The sequence below is a fragment of the Pseudozyma flocculosa genome (assembly GCF_000417875.1).
Source record: "Pseudozyma flocculosa PF-1 unplaced genomic scaffold scaffold00004, whole genome shotgun sequence".
In the NCBI taxonomy this organism is placed as follows: Eukaryota; Fungi; Basidiomycota; class Ustilaginomycetes; order Ustilaginales; family Ustilaginaceae; genus Pseudozyma; species Pseudozyma flocculosa.
In genome coordinates this window covers 363,089-390,850 of record NW_006920872.1, presented here as the reverse complement: position 1 = coordinate 390,850, position 27,762 = coordinate 363,089, and the positions used below count along the sequence as shown (strand labels likewise).

General features: G+C 65.7%; 8 protein-coding genes across 8 annotated transcripts in view; 5 read left to right on the top strand and 3 right to left on the bottom strand.

Annotated features, from left to right (window-relative positions):
• The window catches only part of PFL1_01630 (uncharacterized protein), a gene marked incomplete at both ends in the record, with an annotated part of 1,121 nt that extends 960 nt beyond the window's left edge, over positions 1 to 161 (top strand). The window contains one exon of the mRNA XM_007879140.1: positions 120 to 161. Within this exon, the coding sequence (XP_007877331.1) occupies positions 120 to 161 (42 nt within the window). The remainder of the gene's footprint in view (positions 1 to 119) is intronic.
• A 952-nt stretch (positions 162 to 1,113) lies between these two features.
• On the bottom strand, positions 1,114 to 2,277 carry PFL1_01629 (uncharacterized protein; the record flags this gene model as incomplete). The annotated part of the gene is made up of 2 exons (XM_007879139.1): positions 1,114 to 1,883; positions 1,989 to 2,277. The coding sequence occupies 2 exons, from the start codon at positions 2,275 to 2,277 to the stop codon at positions 1,114 to 1,116; spliced, it is 1,059 nt and encodes a 352-aa protein (XP_007877330.1).
• A 470-nt stretch (positions 2,278 to 2,747) lies between these two features.
• PFL1_01628 (uncharacterized protein) lies at positions 2,748 to 4,454 on the top strand (the record flags this gene model as incomplete). The annotated part of the gene is made up of 1 exon (XM_007879138.1): positions 2,748 to 4,454. The coding sequence occupies one exon, from the start codon at positions 2,748 to 2,750 to the stop codon at positions 4,452 to 4,454; it is 1,707 nt and encodes a 568-aa protein (XP_007877329.1).
• A 218-nt stretch (positions 4,455 to 4,672) lies between these two features.
• Positions 4,673 to 7,040, bottom strand: PFL1_01627 (uncharacterized protein; the record flags this gene model as incomplete). Its single annotated transcript, XM_007879137.1, has 2 exons — positions 4,673 to 5,542; positions 5,652 to 7,040. 2 exons carry the CDS (start codon positions 7,038 to 7,040, stop codon positions 4,673 to 4,675), a joined length of 2,259 nt encoding a protein of 752 aa, XP_007877328.1.
• A 240-nt stretch (positions 7,041 to 7,280) lies between these two features.
• On the top strand, positions 7,281 to 8,161 carry PFL1_01626 (uncharacterized protein; the record flags this gene model as incomplete). The annotated part of the gene is made up of 2 exons (XM_007879136.1): positions 7,281 to 7,324; positions 7,459 to 8,161. The coding sequence occupies 2 exons, from the start codon at positions 7,281 to 7,283 to the stop codon at positions 8,159 to 8,161; spliced, it is 747 nt and encodes a 248-aa protein (XP_007877327.1).
• Positions 8,162 to 9,174: 1,013 nt separating this feature from the next.
• On the bottom strand, positions 9,175 to 13,787 carry PFL1_01625 (uncharacterized protein; the record flags this gene model as incomplete). Its single annotated transcript, XM_007879135.1, has 3 exons — positions 9,175 to 12,596; positions 12,708 to 12,792; positions 12,921 to 13,787. The coding sequence occupies 3 exons, from the start codon at positions 13,785 to 13,787 to the stop codon at positions 9,175 to 9,177; spliced, it is 4,374 nt and encodes a 1,457-aa protein (XP_007877326.1).
• A 5,027-nt stretch (positions 13,788 to 18,814) lies between these two features.
• On the top strand, positions 18,815 to 23,559 carry PFL1_01624 (uncharacterized protein; the record flags this gene model as incomplete). The annotated part of the gene is made up of 2 exons (XM_007879134.1): positions 18,815 to 19,450; positions 19,573 to 23,559. 2 exons carry the CDS (start codon positions 18,815 to 18,817, stop codon positions 23,557 to 23,559), a joined length of 4,623 nt encoding a protein of 1,540 aa, XP_007877325.1.
• A 539-nt stretch (positions 23,560 to 24,098) lies between these two features.
• PFL1_01623 (uncharacterized protein) lies at positions 24,099 to 26,825 on the top strand (the record flags this gene model as incomplete). Its single annotated transcript, XM_007879133.1, has 4 exons — positions 24,099 to 24,585; positions 24,718 to 24,824; positions 24,918 to 26,240; positions 26,334 to 26,825. The coding sequence occupies 4 exons, from the start codon at positions 24,099 to 24,101 to the stop codon at positions 26,823 to 26,825; spliced, it is 2,409 nt and encodes an 802-aa protein (XP_007877324.1).
• Positions 26,826 to 27,762: the final 937 nt, after the last annotated feature.

Sequence of the window (27,762 nt, the reverse complement as noted above, 5' to 3'; positions counted from 1 at the left end):
GAGCGGTGTCGAGCAGCGGCGGCCGCGAGGGTCTGGCCGCCGCCGCGGCGGGCGGCGGATCGCGCCCCGCGAGGAAATCGCCCCCGTCATCGAGGAAAGCGCCCCGCTCCGTCGATGAGGAGAGCGGCTGGCACCTCAAGGAGGACGAGTCGCAGCGGTGATCCTCGACCCCTTCGACCGACCAGCCTCCGTTGCCAGCATCACGTCTCTCCGCCTCTCGTTCACCACGCCGGACCAACTCTGATCGCTCGTTCGTTCACCGGTCGCCGAACACCTCGACCAGCCACTCGGTCCCGTTCGGCAACCCTTCAATCCTCTTCACTCCATTCCGCTCTCAACCATCCCCCTCCTCTCCCCTGCCCTTACCATTCACTTTGACCCCACGCCACGCTTCAAGCCCCACTCCTACGCTCCACTCTACTCCACTCCACTCCAACTCTGGGTCTCCATGACCTGTTCCACTCCTCACGGAACTCGAGTCACTTGGGACCTCGTCGCCAGCCACCAGCTTTGCCACTCGTTTACGCATACTCTACGCCCCCCTTTACTACCCCATTTACTCATCCCTCACGCCCCCCACCAACCGTCGTTCTCTGCTCGATCTCTGCTTCCCTCCCGGCCCCCTTCCGCGCGCTTCACCATCGAGAGCCCCGTAGCCCCACGTGCCACGAGGGCCAGATGGCTATACCAACCACCACAGGCGCGTTCATCTCCCCCCTTCTCCGGCTTGCTTGCCTCCTGCCTATTTCCTCGTGTCATCTTCTGCCCGTCCCTGCTCGGTTTCTGGACACGGCGTTGCCGCTGCTGTTGTATCCCTCCCACGCATCCCCCTCTCATTTCGACGCCTCGTTTGTCGTTTGCGAGGAAGGGAAAGGAGGAAATGCCATCCTTTCTTCATTGCCCTCATGCCCGCGTCCTTCGACAACGGCGCCTCTCTCCCTCTCTGCAAGGCGGCGAGGTGGCAGGTGAGTCGTGGCCGCAGCATGGCGGCGCGATGGTCGTGCGCCGTGAAGTAGGTGATGGATACAAGTACACGAAAAACAGCGCGGGAGAGGGGCAATACAGGGGGGAGACTAATCGTCGTCTCCAGGAGGGATCGGCAGCTCGGGCCAGTCACGCGGCCGTCTTCTTCTTCTTGACCAGTCCAAAGGCGTTGGGACCGCCCTTTTTCTTCTTGGCGGGCGGAGGCTGCTGACCCGTCGTCGCGGTGGCTATTGTCGCCTTTGCCGTCGCCGGCGTCGCCTTGGTCGTCATGGTCGCGGCGGCGGCGAGTTGGGCGCGTGCCCGCTCGCTCAGCAGGCTAGTGACGTCTGGCTCGGCCTCGTCTTCGTCGTCAATCTGCCTCTTGACTATCCTCGACGCCGACGAGCCGCGCGGGGTGGCCGCATCGCTGGGCGTGGTCGGCGAAGCGTTTGATGTCCCGCTCGTCCCCTCGCCGCCGCCGCTGCCACCGCCACTGGACGCATCGGCCTCTTGCAGCGCCACCTCGCGTTCCGCCTCGCCCCGCTCGTCTTCGAGCTCAATGTCCTGCGCCCTGCTAAAGTACTTGCGTACCAGCGCCTCGTCCTCCTCCTCGGCCTTTCTCCGTTCCAGCTCCTCCGGTGTGATCTCGTCCTCGGCCCTCGCCTTGCCCTTGGACGCCAGGCTGCCGAGCACCGTGTCGGCATCGACGCGCTCGAGCCGCGCGTTGCGGGTGCGGATGTCCTGGAGCGCGTCGAGGATCTCCATTTCGCGGCGCGAGTCGAGCGTCTTGTTCTCGAGCGCCTTCATCGGGTCCTCGGCCTCGGCCGCCTCGAGCTGCGCCAGCTTGTCGACCTCTTCGTCGCCCGTGTCTTCGCGCCACGGCTCAAAGTTGCGAGACGCGCCGTGTTCCGCCGCATAGTCTGCCGGGCGGGGTCGAGCGAGGCGGGGATTCGTAGTGGTGCGCAGAGGATGTCAGCATATCTGAGCAGCGGGTCGTCAGGCGCGCGGCGCGGGGCGCAACTCACCGGTATTCTTTGGATCCGTCTTGAAGGTGATTTCGGCGCTGCACTGGGTGCACTTGATGTAGAAGCGGAAGATCTTGATGCCGTAGTAGTCTTCGCCCTGGACCGTCTCCTTGCGGGCGTTGAACTTTTTGCCCTTGTAGATGTACTCGCCGCAGGTGTTGCAGCGCATGCTGAACGGCGCCATGAGGCGGACGACCTGCTGCTGGTCCTTGGGCACCTTGCGGCGCGGGATCTTTGACGGATCAAAGTCCGGCGGGTAGTAGTGCAGCAGCGCTTTTCGGTCGGCCATGATGGACGGAGTGCGGCGGGAGGTGGCGGTGGTGGTGGTGGTGGTATCGGGTTTGGCTCGAAGCGGCCTAGTCGGGAAGGAGGTCGGTGGTGGTGGAAGAGGTGCGAGGGTGGCGAGTATGAGAGGCCGCCCAAAAGTGGAGCAGGCCAACGCGGGCTGAGCAGTGGGGGTATGCCTTTCTCTGCCGCACGAGACAGACGGGCGGGCGAGGCGAGGCGAGGTCGGCCCTGCTGGCACACCTGGGGAAGGAAAGGCCTGCCAGACGCACGGACGCCCGCCTGCCCAAGGCCCCACCGGCTGGCAGAAGAACCAGGCGCCCTGGTCCCATCAGGCCGCAGCACCAGAGTACGTGCCGTCGCCGTCGTCGTCGTTGTCGTTGCGGCGACCACCATCACCACCTCCACCACCGCCGTCATCAACACCATCCGTACGCCCTCCATTCGGCCACCCCTTTGCTCGCCCGCCCAAAGATGAAGTTGACCTCCATCTTGAGCGCAGCGCTGCTGCTCGTCGCCTCAACCGTCGCACCCGCCACTGCCGACCCTTCATCCATCAAGGGACCCTCGGCGACCGGCCGGCGCATCCTCGTCGTCCTGGACCAGCCCCAGACCCACTACTCTTCCTTCTTTGACCAGCTCACCTCGCGCGGCTACAAGCTCAGCTTCCGCGCCCCAAAGCAGCTCAAGCCCCAGCTCGTCGAGCACGACGTCAAGGCCTACGACCACCTCATCCTCCTCACCCCTTCGGCAAAGTCTCTCTCCCCGGACCTCTCGCCCCAAAACGTCGTCAGCTACCTCAAGGACGGCGGCAACGTCCTCTTTGGCCTCGACTCGGACGTCTCGGAGCTCTTCCGCGACCTCTCGCGCGAGTTTTCCGTCGAGCTCGACGAGAGGGGGTCCGCTCTCGTCGACCACTTTGGCTTCGACCGCCGGCTCGATGCGGGTAATCACACCACCGTGCTCCTCGGACCGGCGCGGAGCCAGCACCTGCCGAACAGCGTCGACCTCCCCGCCGGCGGCATCGTTCCCAACTCGGCCGTCTTCTCCCAGCAGACCCTCGACCTGGCCCGCACCCAGCCGATCCTCTACCGCGGCGTCGCCCACCGCCTCGGCGCCAACCCGCTGGCCTTCCCGCTCCTCGTCCCCTCGGCAACCTCGTACTCGTCCGAGGTGCCCGAGCTGGTCAAGGACGTCGACACCCCGAGATCCACCACGTCCTACTCGCAGCCCCCGCTCGTCACCAGCACCGCCACGAGGACCGTCGACGGCGAGGAAGAGACTTACGAGACGGTCTCGACGCCTAGCCCCGTGCCCACCGTGGTCGCCGTGCCCTCGAAGAAGGACAAGAACGGCTGGACCGCCAAGGGCCGCGCCAGCCTCGAGGCGCTGGACCAGAAGAACGAGCTGGTCGCCGGCATCGCCAGGTCGCCCAGCGACACCGTCTCGCTCGTGTCTGGCTTCCAGCTGCGCGACAACTCGGCGCGCGTCGTCTTCCTCGGCAGCACCGACCTGCTGAGCGACGCCTTTGTCTCTCCGGGCTTCGACACGCTCAACGCGCGCGTCGCCGAGGACCTGACGCAGTGGCTCTTCCAGGAAAAGTCGGTGCTCAAGGTGCAGGCGTCGCACCACCGGCGCGTCAAGACCGACGACGCCGACGCGAGGCAGGACTACGAGGAGACCGACGAGGGCAACAAGATCTACCGCGTAAAGGACCACGTCAGCTACACGCTCGACCTGTCGGCCTGGGACGCCGAGCGCGGCTGGGTGCCCGCCCCTACGGAGCTGCCGCTGCAGGTGACGTTCAAGATGCTGGACCCGTACATCACGACTGACCTCGTCGCCCTCGATGCCTCGCACAACGTCACCGACCTCGCCTCGTCGCCCGTCTCGACGCGGTTCGGCGCCACGTTCCAGGTGCCGGACCGGCACGGCGTCTTTTCCTTTGTCGTCGACTTCAAGCGCCACGGCTGGACGTTTGTGCTGCACAAGGACACGGCGCCCGTCCGGCCTTTTAACCACGACGAGTACCCGCGCTTCCTCAGCAGCAGCTGGCCCTACATTGCCGGCTCGTTTAGCACCGTGGCCGGCTTCATCCTCTTTACCTGGCTTTGGATGACGGTCAGCGACGACGACGACCGCGACGAGGCCAGCAAGTCGTCGGCCAAGAAGGTGCAGTGAGCTTGCGTGCGGGCACAAAAAGGTTGCTGGCCTGGATGCATGCTCGAGGTTGTCGTCGTGAAGGGCGAATGGATCCTGCATGGATCGATGGCGCACCCCTTGGCCAGCCTGGTGCAGAGTGTAGAATGGATGGATGGACGACGTACAAATACACCGATGCTCTCCTTGCCCCTTTGCGCGCTCGCTCGCTCGCTCGCTCCTCGACCTGGAGAGCGAAATCAAAACGCCAGCCGACTGCGCAAAAACAGGCTGCGCTCATGCTCAAAGTAAGCCACCGTCCCCATGACGTGGGACCCGGTCGCCTCGCCTTCGCCTTCGTCTTGGTCTTGCACTTGGTCATTACGCTCGTCGACCCCGCTCGTCGGTGAATGTCCTCGCACCTCCGGCCCGGACCGTGGGGCGAGGCAGAGGTCGAGGCAGGGTCGACCGAAATCGAGCACCCACACTTTTCGATCCGTCACACCCCACACCCGGTCCGCATCCGCGACGATGCTGTACTGCGGCGACGAAGACGGGTAGGCGGGGAAGACGAACCACGCTCCCGGTCCCTCTCTGCCCGCACCCTCTTCCCTATCGCCACCGTCGTCGTCGTCTTCGTCGTCTTGATCTGGGCGGACGATGCGGTGTCGACTGCGTGTCAGTATCTGCGAAGTCGAGTCGGAGCGTGGACGGCCGAGCGAGCCGGGCTCGAAGCGCACTACGAGCTCGCGCAGATCCCAGATGCGGACCCGTGCATGTTGGCGATTGCCAGCGAGGAGCATGCATCCCCCGACTCCGCCAAACGCGATCGAGTAGACGGCCGCGTCGCCAAACGCATCGGAAAACGTCGCCACCGGCCGCAGCGTGGCTTCGTCGCTGGCACCGCCATCGCTGCCGCTGGCTCGGCGCCGCCGGTAGAGCTGCCGCGTGTCGTACACCCGCACCGAGCCGTCGTAAAAGCCTGCAAAGAGGAGGTAGGGCGGGACGATTGACGTGGGCGGCGGCGTGGCGAGCGCAAACACCGAGGTGCGTCGTCCCGAAGAGGTGAGAGGGTAGGTCGACCCCAGCTCAGTGCGGCCGAGACCCGCTCGACGTTTGAGCATGTAGATCTGCAGGAAGGAAAGGACGGGCCGACGGACGGACGCAAGGACGACGAGCGCGGTCAGCGACGTTGCTGCAGAGGAAGAGGCGCTAGCGAAGATGGACGGTGCGACTCACAAATAACGCCGGGTCGCCAGTCAGGCCGACGGCGACCCATCTCTGGTCCTGCTCGCCGACCACCTGACCGCCGCCGACGTGGACGCACCATGCCCGGGTGCCCTTGACGCCCGTCGAGCCAGTCAAGGGGGCGTTTTGGAAGGCTGGGCTGCGGAAGCTTCTCGAGGGCGTCGCCGACCCTTCGTCGCCGTCGGATGTCGAAGTCGACGTGCTGGACTGATCCGTGCTGCGACGATGGGAAGGCCGACCTTCGTGGTCGATCTGCCACTCTTCGACCTGCCGCATGTCGGATGCATCATTGTCGCCGGTGCTCTGTCCCGCCGGCACCGTGACAACCTGCAGGGCTCCTCTCTTTGAGATGGACGCCAGGACAATCTCGTCGGTCTGCGCGAGCCTGCTTGAGGACACGTCTGCGATCTCGCGGCGCCGCGGGCTGGCAATTGTCTCGACGACGATGACATGCAAGCGTGAGGCCTTGTTGCGTTTGCCCCGCTGTGCGACTATACGGATGCGCTGGAGGGTGCCGTTCGCGAAGCCGACGACGAGCTCGTCGCAGTCGTCGTCGACCTTTTTGATTGCGGTGATGTCCTGCCAGGGGTTGGGTGTGGCCCTGGAGTGGTCTGACCCCGGCCGGCCGTGGGTATCGAGGTGGAGGGTGTGGCACTTTGAGAAGTCGAGGGCCTGCAGGGATGGCGTGTCGATCGAGGTGAGTTGGGTGCGCTCAAAGAGGTGGAGGTCGGATCTGACGGCGACGACGAGCCTGCTGTGCCCTAGGACGAGGTAGGGCATGGCGAAGGCGAGCTTGGCCGACTTGTGAAAGTCTGAGGCGGGCGGCGGTCTGGCCACGGCTCGCGATGCGCTCGACGATAGCTTTTGGTGGGCGCGCGAGGCGTGTCCGGGTAAGGGGAGGTCATGCTGAGTGGCGAGGAGGATCTTTTGCTGCCATGCTCGGGAGAGGCTGAGGTGGAACTTTGCACGGTGCCACCAGACTGAGCGTTGGAGGGCGAGGTCGGGTGCTGTGGGCGCGGGTATGGATGCGGTGCGATCGAGGACGAGGGGTGCCTGGCGTGACTGCACAAAGGCTCGCCATGCGAGGTCGTCGACGAAGCGGAGGGAGGATGTGCAGGTGGCCGCGAGGTTGGCGAGGTCGATGGGGTCGAGTTTTGCGGCGATGAGGAGGAGGAGGTCCGAGGGGAGAGAGGAGAGGCCGGCCAGGGTGGCAGGCGGGTCGGCGGCCATGAACGGGGGGGGGCTTGGGTCCAGGTTGAGCGAGGCTGGCTTGCAGACGTCGGAGTGTTCCGTGGTGCTGTAGAGGCGATCGATAGGGGTCGCTGGGGGGGAGAGTGGGAAAGGATGAAGGTCGAGAGGAGGACGGGAAGTACGACTCATGGCAGAAGAGAGCGGGCGAGGAAGGAAGCCACGACGGCTCAGTCAGTCTGACACTGCCCACATACCCTCCACTACTCTGGGCCATGCCATGCCATGCCATGCCATGCAGGGTCCGCAGCGAGCCACACGACATCAACCAACAGAGTGCACGGTTTGCCCCTCGTCGTAATCGTCACCACCACCACCACCACCACCACCACCACCTCCATCCTCACCTTCTCTTCGCTACTTACTGACACCATGTCGTTCCGATTCCACAAGGGCCCTGCCCTCGTCACTCTCTTGTACGTCGACCGCGCGCACCTACGGGCTCAGCCTGTCGGCCAACGCACATCGACGCATCAACAGCTGACCCCTCTCTCTCTCTTCCTCGCCACTTTGCTTCCTCACTCGTCCTCGACTCTGCCTGCAACGACAGCCACGATCAATCCTCGCCTACGTCGAAAAAGATCCTCAACCTCCTCTCCACCTACAATGCGCGCCGCAACACCGTCAGGGAAGGCCAGAGGGCCGAGCCGCCGGCCAACAACCACGGCGGCGAGACGTGTGTCGTCCAGTCGCAGCTCGACTCGTCCCTCTCGCCCCCTTCACCCCCCTTTCACTCCGACGATGGCGGCGGCAGCGGCGACACGAACCTAGGCTCGTCCGTTGGCGGTGGCGGTGGCGGCGGCGGTGGCGGTGGTGGGAGGGGATCCGAGTACCTCCGCGAGGCCGCATCCGACCCGACCTCGGTGCCCTTTGAGATCGAGGTGCTCAACCGCCAGACGCAGCCGCCCACGCCAGACCAGATGCGCAGCATCCTCGACTACCTCGGCCGCGACCCCACTCCACCATCCCTCGACAGCTCCCTCTCCCGCCTCGCCGCAAACACGCCCAACGCCGCCGCAGACGAGGAAAGGAGGAGGAGGCAGATCCTCCAGTCCCACCTCGACCAGTCCAAGTCGACCGACCCAAACGGCCTGCCCCAGATCAAGGACGGTCCCCTCGTCGTGCTCTGGGACGAGGGCTACGCCACCACCACCATCGAGGGCGTACAGGCCATGCTCCAGCGCATCGAACAACAGCACAAGAACAACCCGGCCGCGTCAAACAGCGGCGGCGGCGGCTGCACCGTCATGTAGCAGCATCCCGCCCTCTTCGTCGGCGCTCGTCTTCCCTTCGCAGCGCGCCCCCGCTCCGTTCCTGTACCGTTCCATGCACTGTCCCTCGTCATCCTCTACCACCAACATCGACCCCCGGCCCACCTCTCTAGCAATGTCTAGCATCGTCGAGCAAACAGGCAAAAGGGATGAGATTGCGAAGTGGGACAACAAACAAGAAATCAGGGACGACGAATGAAGGAGAAAAGCAACAGAGCGTCATGGACAAAGAAGAGGGGGCAGAATGACCCAAGCGCCATCCCCTCGTGGCGACGAGGGTCAAGGTGACATCGGGGGGGTCGGAGGAGGGTCGAAGCGACCATGGTAGTAGTAGGAGAAACGAGTGGGTCGGGATAAATGGTCTTGGTCGGTGTTGTCTGGGCTGGGGGCTAGGGCGCTCATCGGTGTGCAAGGATGGGGCAGGTAGGGCGGTTGGCGCACATCTCTCTTCCTCCAGGCCGAGACCCTCGCGTGTAGCAAAGGCCTGGGCCTGAAGAGGCAAAGGGGAAACAAAAGGGCCGATCGACGGCGTGCTGAGAGGGAAACCGCGCATCGCCAATCCCGAATGACGGATGTATGAATGCAGGAGAGGAGGGCGAGGGCGATGATGATAGCAGCGGAAGCAGCGGCGAGGTGGGGCCGGGCGGGCGGGCGAGGCTCCGCAGCCCGACGTGCTCAACGCCGGTCCACAGGCGACGCCAGAGACGCAGCCGTTCTAGATGGATGAAGGACGGACGGATCAGTCGAGTGGCGTGGAGGGGTATGATAATGAAGTCGATATCGTTGCGCTTGATGATTAGGACGATTTGGACGGTGATGGCCGTGATTGTTGTGTGGATGCGGACCGAAAAGCGGAAAGTTGGGGCGCTGGCCATGGACCAGTCTTTGAACGAAAATGACCCTGCTCAACAGCGGCGAGGAGTTCACGGTGGCGAGGGTCGGTGCGAGGGCGGTTTCATCGGCATCGGCGAGGGCGAGCCGATGCTGCTGCTTCTTCAAACGGCCACGCCGGGTTGCAGGACGGCGGCATGCTGGCCGTTGTTGGCGTGTACAGCGGGGCTGCCGTGGTTGCTGTGGCTAGGGTTGCTGCTACCGCCACCAAGCTGGCAGCGGTCCAGGAGCGCGCAGTAGACAAACTTGTATGCCCACAGGTTGCCCTTCATGCGGCGGATATCGAGGCTGTAGAGGCCCGGCAGGTTCTTGATCCGCGTCACCTCGACCGAGAACCGGATCTCCTGGCCGCCATCCACAGAGGCGTCGCCGTACAGCGGCTGCGGCGCCTGCGCGTTGCCGCCTTGGACCTCTTCAAAGGGCGTTGTCGTGCTCGAGGGCGACAGGAAGGCGCTGCCAGACACTGGACTGGCGCTGCCGGGGGGCTGCGCCTGCGAGCCGCGGCGAAGGAAGCTGCGGAGGCTGCCGCCGCCCGTGCTCGGGCTGGTCGACATGGCGGCGACGTTGCTGGTGCGCGAAGAACGCTCCACATCGGCCTGCGAAGGCGGGAAGACCGAGGTGCGGATGCTGGCGCTGAGGCCCTGGGTTGCGCCGAAGAGGGTCTTGGCGCGCTTCCGCCGGACGCACTCGAGCTTGAAGTCCTCGTCCCTTTCCTTGCGGACGTCGATGCCCATGTCGTACAGCGCCCGCTGCACCTCGGCAAACACGTCGATGGGCGACCTCGAAGTCAGCGCCGACTGGTCGACGGCGCCGAGGTGGAAGCGGAGGCGCGAGTCCACGAAGGGAAGGTCGGCACGCGGGCCGCCAAAGGCGGCGGGCGAGCTGGGCTGGATGGGCGTCTCGGGCCCGGCCATCATGGTCGAGGAGGCCTTGGGCGTCGCCTGCTGCACCGTCGAGGCGCTCGACTTGACGCCCTCGCTGGTCCTCTGCGACGTCTCGGTGATCGCGGTGACCTGCGTGGCCTCGGTCGCCTCGCTGGCCTGGCTGTGCGTACCCGAGGTGGACCTCGACGAAGGGACCGAGGAACCCGCAACGCCGCCGCTGCTGCTGCCGCCGCCGCCGGCCGCAGCGCCGGTGACGACGACCTGCGGGGCTCCCGGGCTGTTGGCGCGGACCTGCGAAGGGCTGCGCTCGAACGGTCCGAGCGGCGGCTGCTCCTGGAAGCCCCCGCGCGACAGGCTCTTTTTGCGGAACCAGTCCATCACCTTCTTGGCCGCGTTGCTCGACGGTCCAGACGCCGAGCTGCCCAGCGTCGACTCGTCGTAGAAGGTGCCGTGGCGGCTGCTAGTTGCCGTCGGAGGCCTCGAACTGGCCACAGAGGGGGCTCCGCGCAGCGACGGCGCCGCCGGGGCCTCGGCCGAGCCAGAAGAGGTGGCCTCGCTGACATTTTCCATCTCGGATCTTCTGGTGCCGGCGGCGCCGTTGGCGTCGATGGCACGGTCCCGGTCGCGGGCGGCCGACGAAGCGTTGCCAGGCTTGCCAACGACCAGGCTCATTGCCTTGCGCCGGCTGCCAGACCTGCCGTTGCTGCTCGGAGTCCGATCGACAGCCGGGCGAGCCGGACTAACCTCAAAGGTGCTACCGCTCTGCGATCGCGAATCGGTGTCATCGCCCGCTCGAGGCCCGGGGCTGCTCGCGCCGCCGCCGCCTTGAGAGCCAAGCAGGCGCGAGAGGAAGAACTTGTCGGTCGACATGCCTTTGCGGTGGCGCGAGTTGGTCCGCTCTGGCGTGGCCTTGCTGGACGAACCGAGCAGGTGGCTGGTCGATGGTCGCGAGATGCGCCTCGAACGTTTTTCGGGCGACGCCGCCGCGCCGGCGGAGGCTACGCGCTCGCCGCCTGGCGGGAACGACACTGGCTCGCTGGATGGGAGCGGGTTCGAGACACCCCTGCTGGCCGCACCCTTGGCAGCCTGGGCAGCGGCGGGACCAGCGGGTGCGGCACTCGGCATTCTGGGCTGCGACGCTTTGGGCCGGTCGACCTTGGGCTCCTCGTCCTCTTCGGCCGTCGATGGCATCGCCGAAGCCACGCCCTGCTCCAGGATGGGCGAGGGCACACCAGCACCGGATGATGCCGTCGAGGCGGTGCGCGCCATCTCCTCGCGAGCCCTGATGGGAGCGGCGTTCTCGCCCTCGGCCTGGCTTGCCTCGGAGATAGCCCCGTTTGCCTCACGCGGTCCCGCAGGCGTCGAGCCGGCGCTCGCCGTTCCAGAGCGGCTCGTCGCGGTGTTGGGCTTGGACGTGCCGGTCGCCGAGGTGTTGGCTGTTGGGGCGGCACGGTCGTGGGTGACGCGCGGAACCGGCGGGACCGACCCATCGGTGGTGCTGGCGGCCTTCTGAGCCCTGTTGCGATCCGAGTCGCCGCTGTACTCGAGCTGGATGGTGTGCCGCTGTGTCTTGGAGGCCGCAGGCTTGCGCTGCTCGCTGTCCCTCGAGGCGCCGGCCGAGTCTCGCTTGCGCGAGGAGGCGGTGGCTGCAGGTGCAGACTCGTCGAGGCGGGTACGAGGCTCGCCGCGGGCGTTGCCCTGAGCCATGACGGGGTCGATGGCCGTCGCCGCCGAGGAGCGACCGCTCTCGGAACCGACTCGGGCACCGGGGACGCTGAGCGAGCTGCCGCTCGTGCCGGGCGCGGCCTCGAAGATGCGGTCGGGCATCGTCGTGCTCGACGCCATCGCACTCTGATGGCGCTGGGCCTTGGCGGCCTGGTGTGGGTGGTCGGTGATGCCGACAGCTCCACTGGGGGCCAGCGAGGCAGATACGTGCTTGGTCGACTGGCTGCGCTCCATCTGCTGTCGTCGCTGCTGCTCCTGCAGCTGATGCTGATACAGCATCTGCTGGCGGTAGACCTGCCTCTTTTTGGTCTGCTGCTCGACTGCGGCGCGCTCGAGGTCGTCGACCGAGAAGCGGAAGAGATCGCGGTACGCCGACAGCCAGCTGTGCGACATGACCTGGTTGAGGTCGGCCCGCTTGAGCGGATCGGGCACCAGCATCCGCGAGAGGAGGTCCCTCGGCTCGGCGCTGATGTAGTCTGGGAACGAGAGCGGCGTGGCCATGATGTACTTGTAGAGGAGGTTGATGTTGTCGCCGTCCGGGTTGGCCGGATCATCGTCGAACGGCAGGTAGCCAGCGAGCATGGCGTAGAGGATGACGCCGCAGGACCACACGTCGACGGCCGAGCCCGCATAGAGGCCGTCCTGGACGACGAGCTCGGGCGCGGCGTAGCAAGGGCTGCCGCAGCTCGTGGCCATCAGGTCGTCCCTGCGGTCCTCGAAGTTGTTGGCGAAGCCAAAGTCGGTGATGATGACGTTGCGGTTGCGGTCGAGCAGCAGGTTCTCGAGCTTGAGATCGCGGTGGACAATCTTTTTGCGATGAAGGTACGAGACGCCCGAGATCAGCTGTGCAAAGAGCCTGCAGGCGTGCTCCTCTTTGAGGTACTTGTGCGCCAAGATGTGGTCGAAAAGCTCTCCGCCTGGTAGCCATCGCGAGACGAGATATGGTCAACCGGCAAGACGCAGAGGGGTAATGAGCGTGAGTCATCGTGCGCGTGTGTGCAATGACAGTGGGAAGGCGTCGCACTCACCAGAGGCATACTCGAGCACGATGCCAATGTATCGGTCCGATTCGATGACTTCGTAGAGGCGGACAATGTTGGGGTGTCGAACGTCCTGTTTGAGCATCGCGGGGTAGAGGGCAGGAAGGGATCGCCCAAGCATTATCGGGGTCAGGATCTCCGTCACGACGGCGGCGCTAAGGTGGGCCAGCGGCGCGAAGCGGGTGGCCGGCATTGACTCACCTTGAGAACCTGGATCTCGCGCTCTACCTTGCTCATCTTGGCGGGATCCTTTTGGTTGGGGTCGAGTTGCAGCTGAACGCCGTTGGGCCCGACTTTTTCGCGCTTGATCAGCTTGACCGCCACCTCCTCGCCCCACTCCTTGTGCACGCCGAGCTTGACCTTGCCAAACTCGCCCTCTCCCAGCGTCTGGAGCAGGAGATAGTTGCCAAAGTGCACCTGCTGCCTGCGTGGGTGGGCGGCAAAGTACGAGAGCGCGGCGGGCGACGTGATGGGGATGCCGGACGAGATGGCCTGGCTGGTGCCAGGGTCGAGGCCTGCACCGTTGCCGGGCAAAGGCGGCGCGCCCATGGCGCCGGATCCGGCGTGGCTGCTGCTGCTCGACATGGTCGGATGAGCGCTAGCCCGGCGCTCGTTGTAGCCCGGTCCCATGGACGCGAAGACGTTGGCGGAGCCGTCCGAGGTGGGCTTGGAACCGCGCCCGGCGTTGGACCCGCGGTCAGTCGGCGTGGGCATCGCCGAGACGGGGCGGTGCGCGTGCGACTGGCCGCCGGTGGCGAGCTTGCTAGGCGGATGCATCGGGGCCTGCGCCGGCTGGGCGTACGACTGCGGCTGTTGGAGGAGGACACCGGCATTGCCCATGCTGGCGTAGTTTGCAGTCGGCTGATAGCCGCTGGCTCGCGAGGCGCTGCTTCCGGAGCGAGCGACCCCGCCAGTCGGTGGTCCCATCGACTCAGTCATGGCGGATGGGCGGACGGGGGAGGCGGAGGAGTAGTCTACGTCGTGCACCCGATCGTCGTAGGCCGAAGTCGTGCCGTGCCGCTGCGTGGGCTCTCGAGGTGAGCTCGGGGGCGAGAAGCGGGAAGACATCCGGTCGGCTCCTCTCGAGCGCACGGCCGATCACGAGAGCCTGGACGCAAGGGGGCAGCGACGAGGCCTCGGGCGCGGCGCAGAAGTCTGACTGGCCACAGACCCTGCCTGGCCTGGGCTGAGGAGAGGGCGGAAGAAAAGCGGCGGGGAGAGGCTGTAGCAGATACGAAGAGGATCGGGGGCGTCGAGGGTCTAGGGCGCTGGTAGGCGGAGTCGATGAGGACGAGCAAGCCGATCTAGGCAGCACCGACGACGCTACGTTCGATGCGTGCTGAGGAGAGCACGTCGATGATATGAGATGGTGTGTGACGAGATGGAACGGATCCAGAATGGTGGAGATCGAAGAAGAGATCGGATGGAGACAAGGAAATCGGCGGAGAGCGGCGTAGGTCGGTGTTGACGAGCACAGGGACAGGGGGGGAAAAGGGACTGGTCAGGACGAGGTCCAAGAGAGGGCGGCGTCGGTGCCCCGGTCTGCGAGGATGTCACCGTCCTGGCTCACCTGTATCGCGAGCTGCGATGCGAGGCCAAAGTTGAGCGGTCCGTGCTTGCCGCCGAGACGCCAGATGAAGGAGGAGAAAGCCCAGGAAGAGTCCGGTCGATGTGCCCGACGTCAGGACGGGACGGTATGGGCGCGACGAGATGGCCGGATGGTGGTGGCAGGGCGGTCGTCCTGGCTTCGAGATGGACGTCGTCGCGAAGGGGATGGCCACGTTGGAGCAGGGTCGGACCGGAAGGGGGGGATGGGAAGAGGAGGGAAGGGGAGACGGGGCGAAGCAGAGGAATGGTGGCGACGACGAGGCGGACGAGGATCAGGACCGGACGATGGGGGACCGGGAGAGGGGAAGGACAGCAGCAGAAGGACGGCCGGCCGGAGGGAAGGGCAGACAGAGAGGCGACGCGGCGGCGGAGGCGGCGGCGGGGCCCGACAGCTGGCGAGGGTGGGCCTGGCAGGCAAGCAGGCAAGCAGTCAAGCAGGCAGGCAGTCCGGCAGGCAGGCAGTCCGGCAGTCAGGCAGTCAGGCTTTGGCCAGACGGCGAGTCCAACACCACCACCCGCAGCGCTTGGCCTGCCTGCCTGCCTGCCGGACTGCACCCGTACGCGCGCCTTGCTTGCGCCTGCCCTGCCCAGCTCAGACCACCGTTTGTTGGTTGCTTGGCCAGGCCTGGGGCCAGACGGGGCAGTCGGCCTGCCACCGCCGCCACGCATCCACGCACCTCGCACACGCACGCACGACGCCCGCCCACGCACGCCCCCAGCCTGCTGGCTGGCCGTCCATGCCCACCTCTTCTCACGCCCTCTCCCTGCCTATGGCTTCCTCTCCTCTCTGCGTCTCCTAGTTGTCTCCCTGGTACCCCCCCGGACCGACGTCTTCGATCGGCCTGGTGATGGTCTTGATTGCGGGAGTGCACATCAGCCGGAAGCAGGCAGGCAGGCAGGTAGGCAGGCAGATCGACAGGCTGGCAGGCGGACGGGACGGACGCCGCCGAATGCCAACAACACACGCACGCACGCACCAGCACGCATGGCCGCCTTTGGAACAGGCAGGCAGGCAGCCAGGCAGGCAGGTAGGCAGGCCTCTGGCAGGCAGCCGCCCGTTTTGGGTTTGGCGCGAAATTCGGGCGTACGGCAGACAGACAGACAGGCGGGCAGGCGGGCAGGCCGCCTGGCAGGCAGGGGCCGAGGCCCGCGCCCCGCCGTGTCCCCTGCTGGCCAGGCCCCCCCCCCCTCCCTGTCTCTTGCCGCTTCTCTCTGGCCTCGCTGCTTTGTTCCTTCTTCGCTCGCGCCGCCTTCCTGTGGTGCGCCCAGCTGCCTCGCCGACTCTTCTGTCTTGACAACCCCTGCGACAGCCTGCCTGCCTCTTCTTTGATTGCCTGCCGTCAAGCGGAAGCGGAAGCAGCAGGCAGCCCAGGTGAGCGGGCCCCCTGAAGATCTCCTGCCTGATCTTCTTGGCGTCGGAGCGGCGCAGTCGAAGTCGTCGGCGTCGTCCAGCTCCGTCCGGGAGCGGGTAGGTGCACACATGTGCCAGCAGCCGCCAGCAGCAGGCCTGGCGAAGCGCAGCTCCTGAGGAGGGTACGGTGAGCACAGAGGGCCCGATCTCGTCTCGTCTCGTCTCAGCGCACAGTCGTCCCGTTGCCTAGCCTGCTCGACTGCGTTGGTTGGTTGGAACGGTGGGTGGGTGGCGCTGCAAGGGGGATCGTGCCGAAAGCACGCTGCAGAAGGCTGGCTGGCTGGCTGGCTGGCTGGCTGCCTCGTTCTCGCAGGCTGCTGGCGGGCTGCCTTCTTGTTGGGCGCTGCTGCCTCACCTCTGCCTCTCTTCGAGCAAGCGACAGGCAGGCAGGCAGGTTAGAGGCCGGTAGGACCAGAGGCGAGGAGACGGCAAGCCACACAAGACGCACGTCGCCGCGCGCACCTCGACTCTCTCTCTCTCCGCCTTTTCTTCCACGAGCCTGCGACCGACCCCGTCAACCCGCTCCATGGAGCATACACACGATTGCCCCGGGCGCATGCGACGGCGGTCGACCGCCAGGAGGACCGGGGAGGGCGACAAAAGAGGCTTCGGACGGAAGCCATACCGTAGCGGGGAGGCAAGGAGGTGTGGTCGGGCCTCTCTCTCTCTCGTTGACGAGGAGCATGCACGGGGCTCATGAGATGGAAGGCCCCGTCGTGTTCGCTCGTGCGCTCGCTCGCCTGCCCCTTCTTGTCGCCGCCTCGTCACCTCTTCTTGGTCGCAGCGCAGCACTCGACCGTACGAAAGCACGCACGCAACGCAAGGTGATGCTGCGCTGCTGGCCTTTGCGAGGGCGAGGGGACGAGCGAGGCAAGGGAGCTGAGACACGGCGGCGCAAGGGCGAGGCAGGGCGGGGGCGAGGACAATACGCACGCGTACCTTGCTCGGGGCGAGCGGCCCACCACTCGGGCAATGGTGGCCGAAAGGACAAAGGAGCGCCAGCAGCCCGTCGGCCAGTGTGGCGATGGCGACAGCGAGCGCGACGGCGACCAGCAAGCAGGCACCGGCAGGCACACTAACTTTGGCGAAAGCACCGCTAGGCCAAGTCAAGGGGCCCTGTCGATCCCCCAGATACGATCGTGGATTATTTGCACGCAGCAAGCAAGCAAGCTAAGGCGGGCAGGCTTCCACGCACGCAGGCAGGGCATGGCAGAGAGCAGCAGCGGGAGAGAGAGCCCGGCTTGTCTCACCATATGTACCTAGCTACGCCACCGGCCGAGCTGACGGCCCGAGAGGAGCGCAGGCTGAGTTGGGATCAAGAGGGTCTGCAGGAGAGGCCACGAGAGAGCGAGACCCCTCTCGCGCTCTGGCTGCGAACCTCTTTCTCTGGCGACGCAGCCTGGCGTGCCATGCCGCTCAGCAACATGCCTGGACGTACACTCCTTCCTCTTCCTCGACCGGAACGGCCGAGCAGCGCAGCGTCGTACATACAAGCCGGCCGGTCGTCGCTGTTTCGCAACGTGCGGCTGGGCGGAAACCTACGTAGCTGCTTGGTACCGGTAAGTTACGCCCTCTTTGACTGCACAACCCTTCTTGCGCCCGATCTACAGATTACCCCGCTTGCCTGCGCCCTCGGATGTCGATGGGCTGGACGTAACGTCGTCGCCGCCTCGCCGTACTCTCGATCGAGGTCTACGACCTCGACGGCGCGTCCCTGGGGCGGCGAAGTTGCTGGTTCTCACAAGGCTCACCAATCGGGCTGGCTTCGCGTTGCCTGCCAGTCTTCCATCAGACGACGATGGAGCCGTGCCAGGCCATCTTCACTACAGCTGGAGTCCGCCTGCTTCCGACGAGCACGTCAAAGGAAAGCCGTGACGCTTTCGTGCACGAGCTACGGCTGAGCCGATGCGAGAGCCGTGGTGGATCTGGCTTGGTTGTGCCATCGATGAATCTGCCTTTGCGAGCGTTGATCTCGCTACCTGCACTGCCAGCTCCACGCTCGAGGATCTCGCCGTGGTCACGTCGCGTAAACGCGCCACGTCGTCTCGACCTCCTCCTTATCTCGTCTACGACTTGAGCACGATCTGTTACGGACGCTGCGTCGGACAGCATCGCGCAGCTCGCCGCGCAGCTGACAGACGATACGGTATTCAGCACTCACTCTCTCTTGAGACTACTGTTCTTACCGCGAGCCAAACGGCCCACGGGCGGTCAGAGTGTCTTCGTCCGTAGTCGTAAGGATCTGCAGAAGGAGGTTCCGCTGGACAATCTGAGCTCATATCGCTCCATCCCAGCGGAAGCGCTGAACCCAACGGAGAAGAAAGCATGCTGGTACGGTCGGGAGGACGGCGCGCTCGGCTCAGCCGTCCAGGGGCCTCGCCTGGCGCGTGGCTGTGCTAGAGACTTACTACATGTTGATACGTCGAGATGGGATCGCGCGTGGCGTGGCAGGCCAAGTCACCGGAACCTCTGCCGAACCGATCTCTATGGACCGACGGTGGGCAGGCCCGAATACCGCAAGTCGGTGAGGCTGCGACGGTGGGGGCCCAGCGAGGACGTGGAGCTAGGAACGAAAGTGACTCGAAGGACGATGTGTTGGCCGTTTGTTCGGAACGGCGTCGTCCGAACGAGGGGAAGGGCAGCTACCACTCTGAAGTCGACAGGTCTGTGAGAGCTCAGCAGGCTTCGGAGCGAAACACCGGCCGGGGTCCACCTGCCAACTCTCTTTTTTCCGGTTGCTCGCGTGGGCCGAGCAAGGCCACGGGTTGCCCCACATCCATCGCGCTCAGCCCGAGGATGCTGGTCTCTTTGCTCGACAGCGGCGGCGAGGATAGGCCTTGCCGTCCACCTTGCTTTCTACAAGAACCTGGCCTGCGTAGTGCAAGCCCGAACGGTGACTTGGTGGACCGCCCTCTCTGGCAGCGACGTCCTTGAACCATCCTCTCACTTCACCCTCCTCTCCACCTCAGCTTTGGCACTGCGCTCGCATCGAACGACGATCCCATCCTTCCCCTAGGCCACGCCTCAACCTCAACTTTTGGCTCGAACGGACGCTGCCATCGTGCCACCCGACGGCATGGCTGGCGCGGGGCCCAACGGCCTGCGGGCCTGCAACGATGGATCCTTTGGGCCCGTCTCGGACTGCCGCTTCTTTGACTTCACCGCGACCTTCTCCAACGCCATCCTTGGCACCCTTCCCGCCGCCATCGCCCTTCTCTGCTTCGCCGCGAGGCTGCGCATCGTACTGCGCAAGAAGAACCTCGGCCAATTCACCGACGGCATGCGTTCCGGACCAGTCCAAAGATACCTCGGCGTGGCTCAGGGCGATGCGGTCGGTGCCCTGGCCGCCGCCGTAGCTATTGCCCACGCCGCGCTCAACGTGGTGCTGCTCGCGCTGCTGCTGCGCCCGCAGGGACGGGGCCTTCGACACGCGCTGCAAGCTCCCTCGATCGAGGCCTGCACCGTCCTCTCCCTCGTTGTGGCCCTCGTCGTGGTCCCCCTCAGCATCCTCGAGAGGCGCAGGACCAAGGGCGGCGCAATGTTCATCCCGCTCTGGCTCTTCTTTGCCCTGCTCTGCGATGCCAGCCGGATCCGGTCGTTTACCGGCATGCCGCAGGTCAAGGGCGACGCCTTCTTCTACGTCTTCGTTGTCGCGTTCGCCCTCAAGTCCATCATGCTCGGCTTCGAGAACAGCGACGGCCGCGATATTGGGGTGAGTGCGCTCGTTTGCAGACTGGCGTTGCTTCCCAGCATCGCCCTTCGCCAGAAACCACCTTGGCCGTGATTGACCTCCTCATTCTGCTCGCCGATCCGAACGTGCTCGACTCTTCGCAGGAACCCAACACCAGGGAAGGCCGCGCCGGCTTTTTCTCCCGACTCATCTTTGCCTGGCTGATGCCCGTGCTCTGGTCGGGCTACCGAACGCCCATCACCATGGGCTCGCTCGACCCGCTCAAGCCCGATTTTGGCTCCGACAGGCTCTACCGCAGGTTCATTGGCAAGTGGACCGGTGCCGTCTCGGACTCGAGAAGTTGGAGCGAGGCGAGCGGGCACGATGACGACGACGACGGCGACGATGACGGCGACGCGGGCAACTTCTCTTTCGACGACGCCAAGAGCGGCCGCGATCCCCGCGACTCGGACCTCGTCCTGCGCAAGCTGCCTCTCCCGGCGCGTCCCGACCGTGCCGGATCGGCCGCTGCGGGAGGACGCATCTTCCCGAAGAAGGTCAACCAGCGAGGGCTGCTGGTCACGCTCATGCTCGCCCACCCGCTCGCCTGGTTTGCTCCGATTCCATGGATGGCGATCGACACCGCTTGCAAGCTCACCCTCCCCTTCCTCGTCAGCGCCACACTCGCCTTTGTGCAGTCCTTCGACCACGATTCGGCGTCGCCTCCCCAGCCGACGGCCTACGGCTGGGGGCTCGGAGGCGCGTTCGCGCTTGCCTACCTCGTCCTGGCCCTGTCGACGGGTCAGTACTGGTGGAGCGTCTCTCAGCTCATGATCAAGCTGCGCGGGACCATGGTCGAGGCCATCTACCGCAAGGGCCTCGTGCTCCACCTCGACGCCGCGCGCAGGGTCGGCGGCGGCAAGGCGGCCAACCTGATGAGCGTCGACACCGACCGCATCATCAACTGCCTCGACGCCCTCCATCAGATGTGGTCCGGACTCATCTCGCTCGTCGTCGGCTGCTACGTCCTGCACAACCTCCTGGGCATCGCTTTCCTCGCTCCCATCCTCACCGTCGGCTGCTGCCTCGGCGTCACGCCCCTGATCAGCCGCGGCATGGGAGACCGGCAGAAGACCTGGAGCGAGCGCACAGACGCCCGCGTCAACCTGCTCAGCTCCGCGATCGCCGACATCAAGGGCGTCAAGTTCTCGGCCTACGAGGACGTCATCGAAGCCAAGCTGCTCGAGGCCCGGGACGCCGAGATCTCGGCCATGAAGCGCTTCTACTCCAAGTTTGTGCTCGTCGCGGGTTTCAGCAACTGCAACGGCGAGCTGATGGTCGTCACGTCGTTCCTGACCCTGATAATCATCGACCTGTGCACCGGCTCTCGGCGCTTCACCCTCAACAACGTCTTCACCGCCACGACGCTCGTTGCCATCATCCAGGAGCCGCTGCTGAGGTTCGGTCAGGATTACGCCAAGCTCCTTGCCGCCAACGCCAGCGTCAAGCGGATCGAGGCCTTCCTCAACGAGCAGGAGTGCGGCCCGCTCCGCGACCAGGCCGTCGCCGCCTTCGTCGATCCGGCACAGGCGGACGCGCGATCATCGTCGTCGACGTCGGCGGCAGCCGCCGTCCTCGAGGGCGCCGACCTTGCTTGGAAGGACAACGTCGTGCTCCGGGGCGTGAGCGTCGAATTCCCGCGGGGTCAGCTGACGATGATCTGCGGTCGGCTCGGTGAGGGCAAGTCGACCTTGATCCAGACGCTGATGGGCGAGACCGACGTTGTGGCAGGCACCTGCCGCCTGCCGCTGCTGGCGTCCCAGGTGGCCTACGTCAGCCAGGACATCTGGCTCCAGGAGAGCAACTCGATCCGCCAAAACATCATCTTCTCGTCGGACATCTGGGATCCCGAGCGCTTTGCCTTGGTGCTAAAGGCGTGCGCTTTGGAACAGGACCTGGCGCAACTGCCCGCAGGCCTCGAGACCAAGGCCAACGCGCTGAGCGGCGGCCAGCGGCAGCGCGTCGCCGTCGCAAGGGCGCTCTACAGCGATGTCGAGACGTACATCTTCGACGACATCACGAGCGCCCTCGACGCCGAGACGGCAGCCCACCTGTGGCGGTCGCTATTCGGTTCAGCAGGCCTGCTCACGGGAAAGACGGTCATCATGGCCACCAATGCCGTCCACCTCCTGTCTGATGCGGCCCTCATCGTCCGGATCGAAGGCGGCCGGATCGCCGAGCACGGCAGCTTCCAGGACATCTCGTTCAAGGGTAAGCGGGCCATCGCCAGGAGCAGTCAAGACTCTCGCCGTAGCGAGGAGGCTCCCGCCGAGGCTACCGGCGCTGCCAATTCGACCGCCAAGCCAAGTGGCAAGGCTGAAGACATCGAGCAGGTCGAGACGGGTTCGGTGGGGATCCACGTGCTCAAGATGTGGATCAAGGCGGCCGGTCTCGGTCTGGTCTTCCTCCTCGTGTGCAGTCTCACGCTGCTGGCGGGGCTGCTTTCCGGTCATCCCTACGTGCTGCAGGCCTGGGCGCTGGAGCAGGAGAGGAATCCGTTCCACAACATCGCCCTCTACGCACTGGTGTGGCCCGTGATGGTCCTGTCTGCGGGCGGCATCCTCCTCAGCCAGCTCTGGCTGATGATGAAGCCGCTCGCGGCGGGGGCGGGGACCCGCCTCCACGCCATGGAGCTTCGAGGCGTGCTGAGGGCGCCCATGTCGTTCTTCGATTCGACGCCGGCGGGCCGCATCTCGAACCGCTTCTCGCAGGACCTCAACATCCTCGACTTCGTCTTCCCGATCAACACGCTCATGGCTCTCGGCAACACCTTTGACGTGGTCGGGCTGATGGTGACGCTGGTGGTGCCGGCGCCGTTCCTCATCCTCGTCTGCGCGCTTGTCATCGCGCTGGCGATTGGTGCGCAGCGCCTCTACGCGCCCGCCAGCCGGCAGCTGCGGCGGCTCGAGATGGCCACCCGCAGTCCGCTCTACACGCTGTTTGGTGAGATCTCGACCGTGTCGGGCCTAGCCACGCTGCGCGGCCTGCGGCGCGAAACGGTCTTTTCCGAGACCAACAGCCTCATCCTCGACGAGTCGCAGAGGCCCTACTACATGCTGCTGGGCGTGCGGCGGTGGCTACAGACGTGGCTGCTGCTCTTTACGATGCTGGTCAACACGGTGCTGGTCATCATCGTCGTGTCGCTGCGCCACTCGTCCAACGTCGGTGCCGTCGGCGTCGCGCTGGTCCAGGCCACGATGCTGGGCAGCTCGCTCAACGCGACCGTGATCGGCTACACCGAGGCCGAAATCGCCGCCGTCGCCCTGGAGCGGATCCGGCAGTTTAGCCAGATCGCTCCCGAGGAGGCGGCCGGTGCTTCCCGGAACGGCGAGACGTGCTCTCTTCCAGTCGAGAGCGTCAAGGGCGAGATCAGGTTCGACGACGTCACGGTGGCCTACCGCGAGGACCTGGAGCCGGCGATCAAGGGCCTCTCGTTCCACCTGCCGGCGGGCAAGCGGCTTGGCATCGTCGGGCGGAGCGGGTCGGGCAAGAGCACGACGCTGCTGGCCCTCTTCCGCATCCTCGAGGCAAGGTCGGGGCGTATCGAGATTGACGGCGTGCCCATCGCGGCCCTGCCGGTCAAGCAGCTGCGGTCGCTGCTGTCCATCATCCCTCAGAGCCCGCTGATCCTTGCCGACACGGTGCGCAACAACCTGGACCCGGAGGGCGTGTGCGGCGACGACGAGATCTGGGCGGCGCTGCACAAGTGCCACGTCTCTGAGCTGGTCAAGAAGCTGCCGCAGCAGCTCGAGGAGAAGCTGGGCAACGACAGCACGTTCCTGAGCGCGGGGCAGCGCCAGCTGCTGGCGCTGGCGCGCGCGGTGCTGCGGAAGCGCAAGGTGCTGGTGCTCGACGAGGCGACGAGCGCCATGGACGTCGAGACGGACGCGGCGGTGCAGGACGTGCTGCGGACGCAGTTCTCGGACTGCACCATCATCGCCGTTGCGCACCGGATCGCCACCATCATTGGGTTTGACCAGATCATCTGCATGCAGTCGGGCGTCGCCATCGAGTCGGGCACGCCCGAGGAACTGCTGGCGCTGCCCCAGGGCTGCTTCCGCTCCCTCGCCGTCGAGCAGAAGTGCATCTGAGGCGGGGTCGTGTTCTCTCGTCAGGGCCGTGCATGACGCCGCTTGTATATACATATACCACGATTCTTGGCTTTCCTCGTGACGACGGCAACGACAATCGGACGACGTTGAAAGGGAGACGCTCGAATGGGTCCCACGTCAGACCGGCAGCCCCAGGCCTGGCCTGGCCTGGCCTGCAGACGACGCGTTGGACGCGAGGCAGCCCGCGTGCGACATGCGTCTTGATTTCTCTCCACATTTTGGAGTTGGGTTTGTGTTGGACCTCAGGGCACGCCAGACGGACAGACCGGCTGGCAGGCAGGCGAGCAGGCAGGCAGGCAGGCGGGCAGACAAGCACCGCACCCTGGCGGCACCTTTGTGCTTGCTGCGCAACCAGCCAAACCTTGTTGCCACCTTGCACCGTGCCACCATTCCGCCACCTCGCCTGCCATCCGTCCCACCGCCGCCTGCGCCTCGCACATCGCACGTTGCACTTCGCACCTGCCGCCTGACCGCCACGGCCCTGGCGCCCGGGCTACTCACGCCGCACACGCCCTCGCATGTCCTCGGCCGCCATCCACTCGAGCAAGCTCCTCCACGACTACCAAGAGCGCCAAGCAGCAGAGCAAGAGTCGAGCCGCGACACCTATCCCTCGCGCTTCCCCTTTGGCGGCGAGGGATCGGGCCCATTTGGAGGCGCCAGCAGGTCAACGCCGGCCACAGAGTCATTTGTCTCCTCCGCCACACCAGCGCCATCCGCCGCCATGGCACACCTCTCGCGCTTCGATCCCGGCCCTTCCAGCCATGCCGCCGCCGCCGCCGCCGACAACCCGCCGTGGGCCGACTCGCAGATGTCGACAGCCACGTCAAGGCTTGCGCTGCGCGACATCACCCAGTACGACTACCCCGCTGGATGGGGCGCCCAGCCCATGGCAGAGTACGGAGGCCTCACCCAGGACAGCGCAAGCCGCATCGCCACCCTGCAGGCCAAGCTCAACCAGAAGCTAGGGCCCGAGTACCTCAGCCAGAGGCCAGGGCCGGGAGGAGGTGAGTAGCAGCGTGGATGCAAGCGGCCACCTCTCTCGATGCATCCACTTGCCACTCCGGCGCTGACTCCTGCCGCTACCGCATTCTCTCTTCGTCTTCACCCCCTGCTTCTCGCACCTGACATGCCACCAGGTCCCAAGCTGACCTACATCGAAGGCTGGAAGCTCATAGACCTGGCCAACGAGGTGTTTGGCTTCAACGGCTGGTCGACGACCATCGTACGCCTCGACATCGACTACGTGAGTGGCTGCCCTGCATCGTCTTTGCCTCTGGCCCCGGCGCCCTCTTGACTGATCCCACCGGATGGCCCTGTACGTCGCGCCCTCCCGCAGCTCGACTGCTCGCCCGAAGGGACCCGCTTCAACGCCGGCGTCAGCTGCATCATCCGCGTCACGCTCCGCGACGGCGCGTTCCACGAGGACGTCGGCTACGGCAGCGCCGAAAACGCCAGGCAAAAGCATGCCGCCATTGAAAAGGGAAAGAAGGAGGCCGTCACCGACGCCACAAAGCGAGCGCTCAAGAACTTTGGCAAGCTGCTCGGCAACTGCACCTACGACCACTCGTTTGCCAAAGAGGCGCTCAAGGTGCCCATCCCGGCACAGAAGTTCGATCCGTCGCAGCTCCACCGTCGCACCGACAGCAGACCCCCTCCCCCTCCACCAGCGTCTGCAGCGAATCCCGCAAACATGGCCTCGGGGACGTCGGCCGAGGTTATGGGTCCACCCGCCCCGCCGCGGCCGATGAGGACCAACACGGCCCCGCCGCCCGCCGTCGCACCCAAGCCGCCAGCTGAGCCGGCACCGGTACCCAGGGACGCCGCGCGCGCGGGCGCCACTGACCAGGGCAGCGAGACCGTTAGCCCACCGACAGCGGCAGCAGACGCACCGGTGGCGAACGCGGCAAATCCTTCAGAGACCCCGGCTGCCATTGCGGCGCAGGCTCGCGCCGCTGCCGAGAGGCAGGAGCGGTCACAGGCGGCGCGCGCAGCCTATCTCCAGAAGCAGCTCGAGCAACAGGCTCAGGCTCAGGCTCAGGCTCAGGCGCAGGCGCAAGCGCAGGGTCAGGGCCGGAATGGACAACTTGCTACTGCAGGGCCGAGACGCTCCATGACCGAGGCTCCAAGGCAGGCATCGGGTGGCAGCAATGGACAGGGAGCAATGGCTGCGCCATCGCGCACGGATGCTCGGATGTCGGCGCACGGCTCCGCTGCACCGAGCGACGAATTCGGCGACGACATCCTGGATGAGGCGCTGGGGGGCTACGACGAGACCGACATTGCCGATGCCGAGGCAGCCTCGATGGCGTTGGAGATGGAGATCGAAGCGGCAGCTGCCGCCGCCGAAGCCAGCGCCTTCGCCGACGATGCTAGGCGCAACGTGGGCGGTGCGGACGACAGCGGTGTCTTTTTCAACGACGAGCAAGCGGCGCAGATCCAGGTGAAAAAGGAGAAGGTGGCGCAGGCCGAGTCGCGGGCTTCTCCACACTCGGTCTCTGCGCCGGCAACGGGGGCTAGCAGGGATACGGCGAGGGCAAAGGCGGCCGCCATGCCGACAAGCCGCTCCCTCAGTCCGGTCAAGCAGGTTCAGCAGCAGGACTTGCGACCGCGGAGGGCTGGCAGCGTGGGCCGCTTCCTCTCGCCTCCGCCCGAAGAAGCAGTGAGTCTGTTCGGCCGAGACCCAAGGCGAAAGGCAGTTTGCCGTCCCAGCGCTGACGTCTCTTGAGCGAGCCGATCATACGTGGCCGAACAGAACGGTGCTCTTCTGAACGGCGCAGGTACGGCGCAGGTCAAGGTCGAAGCCGTCAACGGAGTCAACCGGACCCGGCCGCAGAGGGCAGCGGCAGCGCCCATGGGCGGGATCGAGGCGGCCTCGTCGAATGCGGTGCGACGCGACACGGGCAGAGCCCTGGGACGGTCGGTGGGTCATTCGTACGTGGTGACGCGAGGGACCAAGCGCCACCACGGCGAGGGTGAGGGGGCCGTGGGTATGGGCGCAAGCGTCTCCCCTCCTACCGGTCTGGCAGGCGGCGCAGCATCGACGGCAAGCCGGCCACCTCAGCGCAACGGGCCGACGCGGCTCGCAGCGCAGGCGGGCTCGAAGACGATGGCCTACTCGAGCGGCGCCGCTCCGACCTCGACGGGATGGTCGCACAACATGGGCGGCGAGCCCGTGTGTGCGCGGCAGCCGTTGGCGCAGTCGGCGGCGGGCGATGACGGATCCGCCAAGCGGCCACGTCAATAGCAAGAGGCCGTGGAGATGCCAACGTCTTTCCACCTTCTCCTGCCGGCTTCGGGTTGGGTCCTCGTCCTCTTCTTCCCTCTTTCAGCAAGACATACCATGCGCTGCGTACCGTGCTTTGTTTGATTGGCTCCTCGACATGCAGATATCTCCGCGCCTCGCTCATCTCAAAAGCATATCAGATGGCATTCATCAGGAGTAGAGGGTCCCATCCCTGCGTGAGGACCGGGGACAGAGTGGAACACTTCACTCGGCCGGGTGTGGCTGGCACGGAGCTTCGCCGAAGGGTCTTCGTGCGCGGCGTGCACTGGCCACCAACGCCCACCTGTGTGGGTCTCGCCTCTCTCTGCATGTTGAAATGACCCCGATGCTCGTCTGTTCGCTCGTGCTGGTCAGCACGACAGCGAGGATGGTGGCGTCTTCTACGTAGCGCACCGAGTGCGAGGAGCGAGGGGAAATGGCGGGCGGATGCTGGGCCAGGTCGGGCCAGACTTCTCTCGGCAGATGGCCGCGTGCGTGTGCGCGTCGCAGGCCTGCCTGGCCTGGCCAGCGAGGCGGTGTGTGAGTTGTGACTCGGAGAGGGAAAGCCAGACGAGCCAGAGATTTCCTCGCCTCGACATCTCGGCCCATCGGAGAGCCGTCTGTATCGTCAGAGCGTGCGAGCCACGAAGGGGGTCTTCGGCAATCATGTCATCGGATTGCGCCACGATGAGATAACCGATGGAGACGCCGACGTCGCCGACGACGACGACGACACGACAGTGCCTTGGAGAGGTGGCGGGGTGATCTGCTGGCTGGAGGCCTGCACGGTGAGGTCGCGCTTGGAGCGGGTGGGGTACAGCGAAAGCAGGCTAGGGCAGGGCAGCAAGGCAGACATACGGTGCGAGAGCCCTGAGTCGGGACATGGACGGCGATCTACCGACGACCAACGATTGACGGC